Here is a 14,974-nt window from a genome sequence, read left to right as displayed (position 1 = left end):
TTCCCTTTTTCAAAAGAAGAACCAACTTTTGTTTTTGCGTGGAGTGCAAAGAGATTCCACACTTGAGATGGAAAATAGCAATCCTAGCAAACAAATTAGATACCAGAGCTGCCCAGTGCCCACCCCACACAGACAGGGGTCGGACCTGTAACAGGCAGAGAGCATCTTGAGCCCAAGAGGCCAGGCAGCCAACACCTCCGGCTTATTCAGGCCATGCTTAGTCTTTCCACGTGAGGCCAGGTACTAGTCAAATTGCTTTTGAGCCCCAGCCTCTCTAATGAGACTTCAGTTAATGAACAACAACTAGAAACAAACATGTTGGCGAAGCTCAAAGGGACACACACACACACACAATTTATTTTTCCCTTGCTCTTAGCAGATAGCTATGTGAACGATGTATTAAAATTGCAGTTAAAAAAGCTTCATTCCCATTTTAAACAAAAACGTAATGACAACCAAACGTAAAAGATATCTCAAAAATTATACAGACAAACCCAACATCTCCCTCCTCCGAGGCTCAGAAAATCCTCCTCACCCAGAGGTCCACCTACAAAAGGCTTCCAGGCCTGGGCACCCTCCAGGAACTTCACAAACTGATTATACTCATATTAAATCTATTAAAACAGTGGAATGCAGGGAAATCTAAACACAACAGGCTATTAGAAGGGAGAGTAAGGACTGGTGAAATCAAAGAATATGAACAGCGAGGACCACGTTTAACAGAGGCAGATCGTGCCAATCCCCAGACTCACACGATCCTTTGATGGCTCTCCATTGCTCTTACGACAAAGACCCCCAATCCTTAATATGAAGTACAAGTTCCCACACAGTCTGGCCACCGCCTACCACCAACCCCCGCCCCCCATGCCCTGCACCTTCCATGCTCCAGGCCTGCCAGCCCCTGCATTTCAGAATGTGACTTTGCAGCCACTGTTCCCTCTGTCTACAATGTTGTCCTCTGTCCCCCACCTCTTGTCACCTTCCCAACTTCCATGGCTCAAATGTCACTCGGTGGAAGTCTTTCCTGACCTCCCAGTTGGCATGAAGCCCCCTTTGCTATCTCTCACACCATGTCTCTCCTACATAGCACCCATCACAACATCAGTTCACATTTGTGGTTCTCTGATTAACACCTGTCTGCCGCACTAAATTAGAAGCACCAAGCAGGCAAGCACTCTTTTTCCCACTCGACATGGTATCCTGCACATACAGAACAGTGCCAGGCACAGAGATGAGGTTCTCAAACAGCTGCTGAATGACTGAGTGGACAGGCCTCCACAAGATTCTCCCAGCGTGGAAGGCTGACCAAGCCACAACCTCATGAGTCATTAAATTAGCGTCAAGAGGGCTCCAGAAAGACAAGGTCCCTTTGCCAACAAGTCCGTAAGTTCATGCAGTGCACAGGTGTTTTACCTCCACGCTAAAGCTCAGCCCAACACTAAACAGAGCTGAAGCCTTCCGGAAAGGGCCATCCCTCAAGGAGACAGTCTACAGCAGGGGTCTCTGCCTGGAAAATGCCTGGTTCTAGCCAAAAGCTACTATTGAAAAAAAATGCTCCCTTTTGGTATTAGGCTGGTTGGTCTCTGTCCCCCCAAAATTCTTCGCAACTACAGGCCTTCTCATTACCCAAAGAAAATACCTATGTGAGGGTACTCATTTCCTAGGGCTGCTACAATCACTGACCACAAAGTGGGTGGCTCAGCACAGCAGGAATTCGTCCTATCACAGTTCTGGGGACCAGACATCTGAAACCAAGGTGTCAGCAGAGCCATGCTCCATCCAAAGGGAGATTCTTTAGGGAAGAAGCATTCCTTGCCTCTTCCAGCTTCTGGTGGCCCCAGGTGTTCCCTGGCTCGTGACCCCATCACTCTAATCTCTGCCTCTGTGGTCACAATGCCTCCTGCCCCTGCCAGTGTTGTGTTCTAATCTCTTCATCTCAAGATCCTCAATTTAACCACATCTGCAAAGACACTTTTTCCACAAGGTCGCATTTCCAAATTCCAGGGATTATGATATCTTGGTATCTTCAGGTGGCCATAATTGAGCCTCCCACAATGAGCAACCTAGAAATCTGAACTAAAGCTTCCATTTCCCAACACTCCTGGGCTTTCGTAACATAAGGGGGGCAAAAACTTCTCAGGACATTTACCTAAGTTTAGTCAACAAATTGATGCAAAACAGAGGCCAGATATTGGACTAGACACCGGAGATAGTAAAATATGCAGGACCTGGACCTTGGACTCAAGAAACCACAGCTGGGGGACCAGTACTTAACTAAAAATGAGTATTTCAAATCACCATGACATCTGGGCCAGCACAGCTGTCATTATTTTTAAATCCTAAAGTTGTCAATTTACAAATAGCTTTTTAAATTTTAATAAAGTTATACACTAAAATCCCTCTGGCTAGTCAAGCTAGGAGATCACACCCCAAAAGAGCCTGACCAGACCAATGGCATGTCCTCCAGCACTTCCTCATTGTTCATTCAGCGTGTGCCGTTGTGCTTTTGTGGGCCACTGCGTGGCTTCTGTCATGTAATTTTTTCAAGGAACAGTAGTTGATTTGGGAGGATGATGTGTGACTTGTGGAAAGGTAAAGGAAGGGGAAATGAGGGCATTCACCATTTTACACTGAGAAAAGATGTATGATTATATCTATTTTTGAAGTAAATACTGTGGAGCTGCGTGTCAGGGTTAGGGAAAATAGCACAGGAATATCTGCATGGGTCTTAAACAGTGGTCCTATGCTACTAGCTCGGTCAGCTTAAATACCGGAGACAAGTTCTTCAATTGCTCAGTCCTTTTGGCAAGAATTATCACAATACATACGGTGAGCTATAAAATATTTCTACCCTTAGACCCAGGAATCCCTCTCTTAGTTCTTTCTAAGGAAGTAATTAAACAGAGGGAAAAATGTCATATACATGAAGATATTCACTCCAATAGCATCTATTATAGAAAATAGAAACTGAAATAACTCTATAAGGGCATGATTTCATAAAGTATGGTATATTAATCTGATAGAAAATGATGAAGCTATTTAACACTGTTCATATGAACAGCATATGGAAATAGGAAAATTGATACAGTCGAAAAGATTATAAAAGAGAATTACAATTAAAATGAATTCAAATTATGAAAAACATTGATACAGGTTAACAAATTATGGAAGATACTAAAAAATTCAAAATATCTGGGAAGCTGAGAAGGTTATGGGTGATGGTTTTCCCTTTTCCCTGAGCTATGCACTGTCAATACTGCAAAAAAAAAAAAAAAAAAGAAAGAAAGAAAAGTTACTCATAGGGCAAAGGATTGAGACCATTTAAGATTTTCTCTGTCACAGTAAAATGCTAAGATTTAAGATAATAAAAAATCATAAAGAAAATGTCAAGGTAAAGAGGATTGTGAGATTATGAGAGAAGAGGCAGCTCAGAACAGTTGGGAAGGCCTAGGACTAGAGCCAGACAAGCCTGGGCACCTTTTGGTAGCAAACTGCTTGATCCCTCAGTTCTCATCTGGGAAATCAGGAAAAGAACGCTAACGTTTCATATTTGTTATAAACTCTTGAAAAAAATACATGTTATGTTACTTTATATATGTTAAATGCATGTTACATTGTTGACGTCTAATGAATTTAAGCGTCTATTTCTGAAGAGTATATGTAAAAAGAAATAGGAAAAGCATGTGTGTTAATGGGGGTGGGATGGAAAGGAAGCAAAGTACATTACAAGATACTACAATTATACAAAATTAATGCATCTAGGAACCAAAATGTTCACTGAGAGAAAGAGGTACAAAATAGAAGAGAAGGAAAACTCCTGTAAATGTTAAATTTAAATAGGAAATATCATTATGAACTTTTTAAAAGTATATTTCCCAGCTCTTTCCACTGAAAAGTTACCCTGGTAACAACGAGCCAGTGCTTAGCTCCTTGTTTCCAAGCACCAGTCCCAAACGAAAGGAACCAGGACTTCTTTGAGAAAAGAGTAATTTCCCGGTCAGAAGCAGGACAAATCCAAAGCGAGCCTGGAACATCTTATTTACCAAAAGCAAAGAGTACTCAAAGGCTGAGGGTACAAGCCAGCTTAAAGGGACTCCCATTGACCTCACTGGGACAATCTGAACAACTCAGAGAACACAGTAATAGATTATAATGGACTGAATTTAAAATAAAGAATTCCATGAGTTTATACTGATATAAAAAATTAAGAGAGAAAGAAAAGGGAGTGGAGGGAAGAAAGCTTTTCTTTACTGAAGAATGGCAGACAACAAATAGAGGACAAACAAAGAGTTAGAAAAATCACTACTTTTCAAATATCAATGTAATAACTGATTCAGCAAAGGATCACCATGGATGCCAAAATGAGTGGGTCAAAGGCTGCTTGGAAAACAGGATACCCATCAATGCCGGGACGAGGTACCTCCTGAGGAGATACAATAGGTAGTAGAATCTTTCCTAACCTGCACCCAAAATCTATCATGAATCCAAGTCATGAGGAAACAATCAGACAAGTCCAGAATGCGGGACCTTCAACGAAATAACTGGACCTGGGTTTTAAGTCAATTTCATGAAAGAACAATAAAAGGCAAGGCTCTGTTCTAGATTAAAAGATATACAACAACTAAATTTAATACAAGAACTTTGATTAGATCCTGGATTTAAAAAACAAAAAGCAATGAGCCATTTGAGGTGGGGAGTGAGGGGAGAGATCTGGTACATTTTTAAATAGACTGGATATTATATATTTCACACCATTGTTAATCCTCCTAAGTATGATAATGGTAAGAAGAATGTTCTTATTCTTAGAAGACAAACACTGAAGTATCTTGATGCCTGCAATTTATAGTTAAATGGTCCAGCCAAAAGAGGAAATGTGTGTGCATGTGTAGAAAGTGTATGTGTAAAAAAAAAAAAAAAAAAGAAAGAAAAAAGGCACACAGGTGTTAAAAATGTTAACAGTCGGGCTTCCCTGGTGGAGCAGTGGTTGACAGACCGCCTGCTGATGCAGGGGACATGGGTTCGTGCCTCGGTCCGGGAGGATCCCACATGCCACGGAGCGGCTAGGCCCGTGAGCCATGGCCGCTGAGCCTGCGCGTCCGGAGCCTGTGCTCAGCAACAGGAGAGGCCACAACAGTGAGAGGCCCGCATACCGCAAAAAAAAAATAAATAAATAAAAAATAGTTAACAGTCAATCTAGATGAAAGGTATCTATTGGGCATTCACTGAATTCTTTCAATTTCCTGTAGCTTAAAAATTTTAACTATCAAATAAGAAAAAAATGATCTTAAACATTGAGTCTGATAATTCATATTGCACATGAGCTTGGTCACACTTCTTCTGAATCTTGTAAGCACAGAGTATGTGGAAGCAACCAAACTTTACTCAAAAAAAATATATATATATATATATTTGCTAGAATAAATCTATGTTCTGTCTAGCTTTAGCCTGAATGGACTACTGTGAAATATACCTCTGCCTCACCCTGCACCTCACCAGAGAGGTCCTGTGAGGGAAGGAAGACCTGCTCATACATGACATTTTCCTATCAAGCAAAGAATCCCACCTTGGGGGGGTAGAAAACAGAAGTAGCCCAAGTAACTGCTACTGGAACAGAGACAATATAATCCAGCAATCTGCCAGCATATTACAAGACGTATAACTGCCAATTTCCTCCGCACTCCCCTCTTTGCAAGACCTTCACTTTAGAGGAGGTTACTTCCATGCATGATGGAACAACAGGTGCATAAGCAAGAAAAGGAAGGTGCTGGTAAAACTGAGGGCATTCGCACTGCAGCGCTGGAGTTTACTTTGTTTGCATCTCAAACCCATGCATGCGGGAAAATCAGACACAGGACTGACAGAGAATGTTCAAAGCTAAAGAACACCACCCCAGAATGGCAGGTGGTTTAATCTATCAAAGCGGGTGCTGGCACGTGGCAAGGCCAGATGGCTGGATCTACTACAGTTTATATACAGAAGGCTACTTCTTATATATTATACTTGGTTATTAGGGGACACTGGCGGTCGTATTACCAATATTTCAAGAGTCCAAAATTTTGCACTTAATGGTAAAAGCCAACTGCATTCTTTTTGTTTTGTTTTGTTTTGTTTTGTTTGCGGTACGCGGGGCTCTCACTGTTGTGGCCTCTCCCGTTGCGGAGCACAGGCTCCGGACGCGCAGGCTCAGCGGCCATGGCTCACGGGCCCAGTCGCTCCGCGGCATGTGGGATCTTCCCGGACCGAGGCAAGAACCCGTGTCCCCTGCATCGGCAGGCGGACTCTCAACCACTGCGCCACCAGGGAAGCCCCAACTGCATTCTTATACAACTTAGGAATGACTCATTTTTAAAAATGTAAACAGAAAAGACTGGTAAGGGAAAAAAAATCCAAAGGCATTTTGCAAAGTGTCCTATTTAATTTTAGATGGTCCAGTGTCTCTCTTCCAGCTTGGGCAGAATGCCCTTCTTGGGGATTTGGAATCATTATTCTGTCTGTTAGATTTCGAGCATTTAATCATATGTGACATTTAAAAGTTACTTGAGCAGAGAGAAAGACTGTAGAAAAGTTCACAGAGCTATGTTTTAAATTTACTCACAATTTTTACAGTGGCCTTCAAAAATACCAATATACTACATACACTTGAGTACATCTTCACACCATTCAACTGCAAGAGTTGTGAAACTATAAACAGTTGTTTAAACTATGTCAAGAAATACACATATAGAATCCCCAACTGTGATAAGAACACTGAAGGAAATGTTAAGGGTATTATTTCTAAAATAACGTATTAATTGTAATAGGGAGAGAAAATGCTCTTAAGAGATGGGAAGGTAAACACTGACTTCCTAATCATTAAAGCAACAGAAAGCTGTTTCAAACAAAAAACAATTAAACGAGATAATTAAAAATAAACATACCCATCTTTGGTCTGATCCACCACACCACTTAAAAGTTCCACAGTCTTTGGATTAGGCTGGCTTCCTCCAAAAATATTCAAATATCGAATGACGAAGTCATTGGGAGACATGAAAAATTCACCATTTTTTTCAATGTTTGCATACTGTTTAAAAAGAGAGAGAAAATATATTTTGTTCTCAAAAGTATATAACCAATATGTGAAAAAGCGGAGAATATTCAATGGATAAAATATCAGACATGACAATATACTCTTTACAAGGACAGTTATTTCCCATCGCTCCAAATAAAAAGCAAAACCCCATTAAGTTTGCCGAGTTTTATTTTTATACCAGCGGTTCTCAACTGCAGGCAGCTTAGCCTGACTGTCCAGCTTACATACACCAATGTCCCCAATAGCCAAGCACAACGCACAAGGACGAGCCTTCTCTGTACGTTACCTGACTTTCTGGGGTGGAGTTCTCTAGCTCTGAGCTGCCTCTGTTTTCGCGTTTCCTCACAGGGGACATCTGGCAGTGTCTGCTGACAATTCTGATTGTCATAACTTGGGGGGAGGGGCAGAAGCAGAAACTGGCATCTACTTGGTACAGGCCAGGGATGCTGTTAAATACCCACAGTGCACAGGACGACCCTCCACCCCAATAACAGAGTCACCCAGCCAACTGTCGACAGCGCTGAGCTTGAGAAACCCAGGTTTACAGAAATTTAGAAGGACAAATTTTGTCTTGTTCTTTAGCAAGAACATACAGTTGTTTTTTTTAAAAAAAAGTAGAATTCTGAAATCATGAATGAAAACAACCCAATTCTTTTGCCCCCTTTCCTGTTTCAAAGGCAATAACATTGAAAAAAAAAAAGGATAAGCTGGAGAGCAAACTGTTAACAACATGGCTGCTGGGAGATTTTATGGAAGCAGGTAAGAAATGCTGCTGTGGTTAGTGTCCTCTCCATTCTACAGCAGAAATGGTTAACAAGAATAAGGTGGCTGGATTTCCCTGGTGGCCCAGTGGATAAGACTCCACACTTCCACTGCAGGGGGCACAGGTTCAATCCCTGGTCAGGGAAGTTCCATGTGCCGCGCAGTGTGGCCAAAAAAAAAAAAGAGATTAAGGTGGCATGTCATGCTTTTTCACAGCGTCCCCCCAGGTCTTGCCTGCAAGACGTTCCAGTTTACATAAGTGGAACCTGCTCATTTCTGTTCTGTGGAGGACCGGGGGCTGTGGGAAACGCTGAGAAACAACATGGGGGTCACACATATCCCTGTGGAGCAGGGGAGGGCCTCTTGATCCTTGGGATCAAACAGTGATTTGGGGGGTGGAGAGATGAGGACCATGAACTACAAGAAGAGAGCTAGTTGGGTGACAGCAGCCACAGTGATGGGAGAGCACAGTGAACAGAGGTGCAATGATAGCATCTCTGTTCCCTCTGTAACTGCAGTTAATCCCAGTTAAAACTGTTTTAAAAAGTCACTTGTCGGGGCTTCCTTGGTGGTGCAGTGGTTAAGAATCCGCCTGCCAATGCAGGGGACATGGGTTCGATCCCTGGTCCGGGAAGACCCCACATGCCGCGGAGCAACTAAGCCCATGCGCCACAGCTACTGAGCCTGTGCTCTAGAGCCCGAGAGCCACAACTACTGCAGCCCGCGCACGTAGAGCCCATGCTCCACAAGAAGAGAAGCCACCGCAATGAGAAACTCGCATGCCACAACTAGAGAAAACCCACGCACAGCAACAAAGAACCAATGCAGCCAAAAATAAATAAAAATAAATTAATTTTTAAAAAAGTCACTTGTCATTTCTACATTTCAGTCATTCCAATGTGGGATAAGCTCTTGGTTAGATACTCAGTTATGAGCTTTAGAGTCTGTCGGGCCTGGGCTGCAGAGAGCTCTGCTTCTGCCTCTGCCTCTAACCACCTGGAGGGCCTCAGGTAAGTAACTAAAGCTTTCTGGGCCTCTGGCTCCTCACCCGTAAAATGGGGATAACAACACTACCTGCTCTTAAGGTTGATACTAGAAATAAATGAACAATCATGTAACGCACTTAGCACAATGCCCTACACACAACAGGTATTTTATAAATGATCTAGATTATTGGTTTTTGTTTAACATTTTTTAGCACAGTACAAAAGAAAAGCTCAAAGACAGCCCACTAATCCTACTATTCTTCAGTTAGCAATGAATTTGGCTTTTTGCAAACGTAGAAGGATTATACTTTGATTTTCCTAACTGAGGCAAAATAAGACTGAAATATAAAGGAAATGTCACTTCTAATTACAGCAATCCTATGATTTAGAATTATACCTATGTTTGCTTATAGTAGTGAATAATTTATTTATTTAAAAACAGTTTAATTTATTTTAAAAAGTTTAACTCTTCTCCCATCAGTAGACATTATTAGATTACTGGATTATCTCCAGTTTTGGGTATTTTTTAAAAAGCTAAGGTAACCAGCTTTGTATGTAACATTTGTGCAAATTCCTGACAAATTTCAAAGGCTAGGCTCCCGGAAGAGAAATTGTTGAGTCAAAGGAGAGCAGCTTTAAGGGTCTTGATACTTATTAACACACTGCTCTCCAGAAAGATTGTATCAATTACAGTCTCACCAACAGTGTGAGAACATAGCCTTTTCCCCCTTTGTCTATCATACTTGTTGTAAATATTTTTCGAGTTTAATATTTTTATATAATTGAGGCTGTAGATTTTTATCTCCTTTGCAATTTCTTCCATTACTTCTAAGTTTAGAAACTAGTTCTTCCTCATCTCAAGACTAAATATTCACCCACGTTTTCTCTTAGCTTTTCTTGAATAGGTTTATCTTTTACCTTTAAGTTTCAGTACATTATTGGTACTTTGTTTTTCTATGTGGTCTGAAAAAGTATCCTCCACCTTGAGTCTTTTCTACTTACTCTCTTGGTTGTCCTAGGATCATACATCAAATCATTCTCTCTTCCCCCATTTAGGATGTAATGTTTACCACATACTAAATTATCATATGGTCACCAGGGAAAGGCTTGGCAAGCAAGTCCATCTTCAGTACCACTTCTGATCGGTCGTCAATGGCTTCCTAAGGTCAAGATGTACTCTGACCAAACTCCATGGGAGAATGCCAGGATGGGCTGACAGCTCCTGTCATCACTACAGCAGGAAATGTTTCAGGTCTATCCTAGGCATTGACCTGTCTACTCTTGCAAGATTACATGCATCTTAATTGCTATAACTAGAGGGAAAGCTCTGCCAGGACAGGACTTTTCTCCTTTCTCACTGCTATATCCTCAAGTTCCAGACTGTCGCCTGGCAGAGAGTGAAACATGTTCAATAAATATCTGCCGAATGAATGTGAACTTACAAAACAGAAATAGAGTCATGGATGTAGAAAACAAACTTATGATTACCAAGGGGGGAATGGGGGCAGGGATAAATTGGGAGACTGGGATTGACATATACACACTACTATATATAAAACAGATAACTAATAAGGACCTACTGTATAGCACAGGGAACTCTACTCACTACTCTGTAATGACCCACATGGGAAAAGAATCTAAAAGAAGAGTGGATATATGTATATGTATAACTGATTCACTTTGCTGTACACCTGCAACTGACACAACATTGTAAATCAACTATACTCCAATAAAAATTATAAAACATTGCATTACTTTTCTCCTGCAAGTCTTCTTGGCCATAATCACTCTTTGATTTTTCCCCAAATGATCTTTAGAATCACTGTCAAGCTACCGACCCCAAAAAAAATTCCACTGAAAATGGAAATTAAAACTACAATGCGATACCACTACTCATACACAAGATAATTAAAAATAAATAACCAATGTTTGCAAAATGTGAAGCAAATGTAACTGGTGAAGCACTTTAGAAAACTGCTTGGCAATATCTACTATAACTGAACATACACGTAAGCAGAGACCCAGCAATTTCACACCAAAAAACAAAAACCCCATGCTTTAGCATTTTAATGTCCACAGCAATATTATTTTGATAAGTATGTTGTCATTTTGTTACTTGTTTTCTGGTTGTTTTGTATTATAGTTGTTCTCTGTTCTTTTCTTCTTCTTTTAGTCTTGTCCCTTGTTGTTTGATGATTTTCTTTAGGGATATATTTGTGTTCCCTTCTCTCTAGTTTTTGTGTATCTACTGTAGGTTTTTTGATTTGTGGTTACCATGGAGTTCATATATGTTGACCTATAACTATATCTACTTGTTTTCAACTGATTAAGTCATATAAGTTCAAACACATTCTAAAAGATCTACATTTTCTATTCCTCCCTGCCACATTTTGTTTTTGAGGTCATATCTTACATCTTCATGTCTATCTCTTAACTGTTTATTGTAGTTTAGTTAATTTTACAATTTTTGGCTTCTAGCCTTTATACTGGCTTATTTAAGTGGCTGATCTACAGCCTTTACTATATACTTGCCTTTACCAGTGGGATTTTTCCCTTCCTGTAATTTCTTATTGGAGCTTTTTCTTTTTCATTTAAAGGCGACCCTTTAATGCTTCTTGTAAGGTCAATTTAGTATTGATGAACTCTTTTAGTTTTTGATTGTCTGAGCAGCTCTTTATTTCTCCTTCAATTTTGAATGATAATCTTGCTGGGTAGAGTATCCCAGGTTGTAAGTTCTTCCCTTTCGGCACTTTAAATATATCATGCCACTCCCTTCTGGCCTGCAAAGTTTCTGCAGAAAAATCAGCTGACAGCCTTATGGCAGTTCCCTTGAATGTGACTTTGTTTTTCTCTTGCTGCGTTTAAAATTCTCTACCTTTACCTTTTGCCATTTTAAGTGTATGTCTTGGTGTGCGTCTCTTTGGGTTCATCTTGTTTGGAACCCTCTGTGCTTCCTGTACCTGGATATCTGGGAAGTTTTCAGCCATAATTTCATCAAAGACCCTCTCTACTCCTTTCTCTTTTCTCCTTCTGGGACCCCTAAAATGCAAATGTTAGTACACCTGATGTTGTCCCAGAAGTTCCTAAAACTATCCTCACTTTTTACAATGTTTTACTTTTTGCTGTTCTTATTGGGCAATTTCCATTACTCTATCTTCCAGATCACTTATATGTTCTATATCACCTCATCTCTTGTTAATTCCCTCCAGTGTATTTTTTTTTCATTTCAGTTATTATATTCTCCAGTGCTGGCTGGTTCTTTTTTTATATGTTCTAGTTCTTTATTAAAATTCTCACTGTGTTCATCTATTCTTTTCCCCCGTTAAGAGTCTTAGTACTAATGCTTTGAACTCTTTATCAAGTAAATTACTTATCTCTGTAATGCTTTGAACTCTTTATCAAGTAATATTACTTATTAGTGTTTTTTTCCAGGCTTTTTCCCTTGTTCTTTCATTTGAAACGTTTTCCTCTGTCTTCTCATTTTGTTTAACTTTCTCTGTCTCTATGAAATTAGGTGAAACAATTACCTCTCCTGGCCTTGAAGGCATGTCCTTGGAGCATCCACATGCAGTCTGCACGTGCCCAGCGGCTTTGGTGGGACAGAAAGATCTGATGTGAGCACGGGCTGCATCTTCTCCAGGGTGTACTGGCAGCTACCGCCTTGGTAGGAGGTGGAGCTGCAGTTGGAGGGGCTAGAGCCAGAGCCATGTGCAAGCCAGGGCTTCTCCGCTCAGTGGTCATCACAGCTCTATTCGGGGTGGGAGCTGGGTTTCTCTTGGGTATGACAGCAGTCTCTGCCTTGGTTTGGGACATGGCCAGGGCCTGAGGGCTTTAGGGGTGCATTTCTGTGCAGGTTTCACTCTTTCCCCCATGTGTGTACCTTGGGTAGAGGCTGGATCGGGGCCAGAGGGGTTGGATCGGGGCCACAGCACTAAGCTGGTCCCACCCCACAGCAGCATTATTTTGAATAGTGAAGAAATGGAAAATAACTCAAATGTCAACAGTAGAATATTTAAATGAACTGTGGTATATTCACACAATGGAATAAACTAATACCAACTACACATGACAACATGCATGAATCTTACAAATAAAGCAAGAGTGAAAGACACTAGACACAAGAATACATATTGTATTATTCTATTTATATAAAGTTGAAAACCAGGCAAACTAATATACGGTGGCGGACAACTAGTTACTCTTGGAAGGAGCGGGTATTAACTAGGAAGGGCGTCAGAGGGCTTCTGAGGTGCCGGGCACCTGGGTGTACTCACTTTGTGAACATGCATGGAGCTGTATGTTTATGATTTGTGCACTTCACTTAACCCTCAAGAAACAGCTGACATTTAAAAATCTCAGATATTTTACCTGCCTCATTTTTTTAGAGGTGATAAGTCATCCCTTAAATGTAAGAACATGTTAATTTGGACACAAAGAACACAGTTTTCTGCAGTTTTAAAAATCAGCTCATCACCAAGGCTGGGGTGGTCTGCCTGTGATTAAAGTAAACATGTCAAAGGTTTTCCTTAGATTGATAGAAAGAGGGTCCCTGTCAGGGGAGTGGACTATACCTTACAGCTACCACATCTTTGAAATGTTATTTAATCCTTCTTTGGTAATAGATTTTACAAATGACCTGAAGCTTCTCTCCCTTACAATTTTTGGAAGTTTTAATATGATTAAACATATATACTTATAAAATGGGAAGGCTTTTAGGATTCCTTGCACAACCTAGTATAATACTAATTGTGATGGTTAATTTTATGGGTCAACTTGACTGGCCAACAGGTGCCCAGGTTAATCATTGTTTCTGGGTGTGTCTGTGAAGGTGTTTCTGGATGAGAGTGACATTTCAATCTGTGGCCTCAGTAAAGTGGATTTTCCTCCCCAATATGGATGAGCTTCATCCAATCCATTGGGGACCGAATAGAATAAAAGGTGGAGGAAAGAAAAATTCACACCTTTTATCCTTCCCCATTACTTGAGCTGGGACCTGTCTTCTCTGGCCCTCAGACTGGGATTTACATCATCAGCTCCCCTGGTTCTCAGGCCTTCAGACTGGGACTGAATTACAACACAGGTTTTCCTGGGTCTCTAGCCCACAGACAGTATATCATGGGACTTCTCAGCCTCTAAAATGGATGGTGTGAGCCAATTCCTCACAATAAATCTCATTAGATAGATAAATAGCTAGAGATGGAGATATCTCCTACTGGTTGTTTCTCTGGAGAACCCTGACTAATAAGCCAACTGTCAACATGAAGACGCACCACCAACACCCAATGAATACAGTAGCAAAGGAAAGGAATGTGTCACTACACTGTCTGCTCAGAGGCCAGGGGGCCTCACTGGCCTGCTCACCACTGGTTAAACAAAATAGTCTATCAACTGTGAACACACCAGAACTATAATCATCCAGCCACCCATGTTTGCCACAAATCATTCACATCTGAGGGCTGAAGGGCAAATTCTCCTTGACTGTTTTCTCGCCACAGAGAAATGCTGTGCACACCTGATCACTACGTCTGACCATTCTTCACCCTGATTCCCTGTTATAGGGGTGGAATAAAGTATAATTAAGAATTTGCATATGGATCAAGTATTTTATGTTATTAACGAATTACTATTAATTTCATTAAGTGCACAGTGATATATATTATGGCCATGAGGGAAACTGTTCTTATTATTTGGAGCTGTATGCCAAAGTATTTCGGCTGAATCATGGTGACAGCTAACTTACACTGAAATATATCATTAAATACATATATGAAACTATATGACAGATATTAATTTAAATTAAGTGGTGGTTATGTGGGTGTTTACTGTACTACTCTATTTTCTGTATATTTGTAAATTATAACAAAAAATTTTAAATACAATTATCACAAAGTTAATACAGAAAAATATGTTACTGTTGATAAAAATTTAAAAGAAGATACAATTTTTCAACTAACAAGTTGGCAGAAAGGTTTTTTACTGCTGCTGCTGTATTTTTTTAAATAATCTGAGTTGACGTCATAATGTGGAGAAATGAAAACTTCCATACTCCCAAAAACGTGTACTGATACAATCTTCTTGAAAGGCAGTCTGCCAAGAACCAAAAGCCTTAAAGTGTTGTAAAGTGTTGTAAACCCACTCTTTAATCCAACGATGCCAC

At 40.5% G+C, this 14,974-nt stretch overlaps 1 protein-coding gene across 1 annotated transcript in view; it reads right to left on the bottom strand.

The window, feature by feature from the left end:
• SLC25A13 (solute carrier family 25 member 13) overlaps positions 1 to 14,974 on the bottom strand; it is a 214,526-nt gene that overhangs the window by 162,377 nt on the left and 37,175 nt on the right. Inside the window, exon 3 of the mRNA XM_060020496.1 lies at positions 6,918 to 7,060. Coding sequence (XP_059876479.1) covers positions 6,918 to 7,060 — 143 coding nt within the window. The remainder of the gene's footprint in view (positions 1 to 6,917; positions 7,061 to 14,974) is intronic.

Source organism: Delphinus delphis, chromosome 9 (genome assembly GCF_949987515.2).
Source record: "Delphinus delphis chromosome 9, mDelDel1.2, whole genome shotgun sequence".
Lineage (NCBI taxonomy): Eukaryota > Metazoa > Chordata > Mammalia > Artiodactyla > Delphinidae > Delphinus > Delphinus delphis.
The sequence above is the reverse complement of the archived record's forward strand: the minus strand, read 5'-3'. Positions and strand labels throughout refer to the sequence as shown.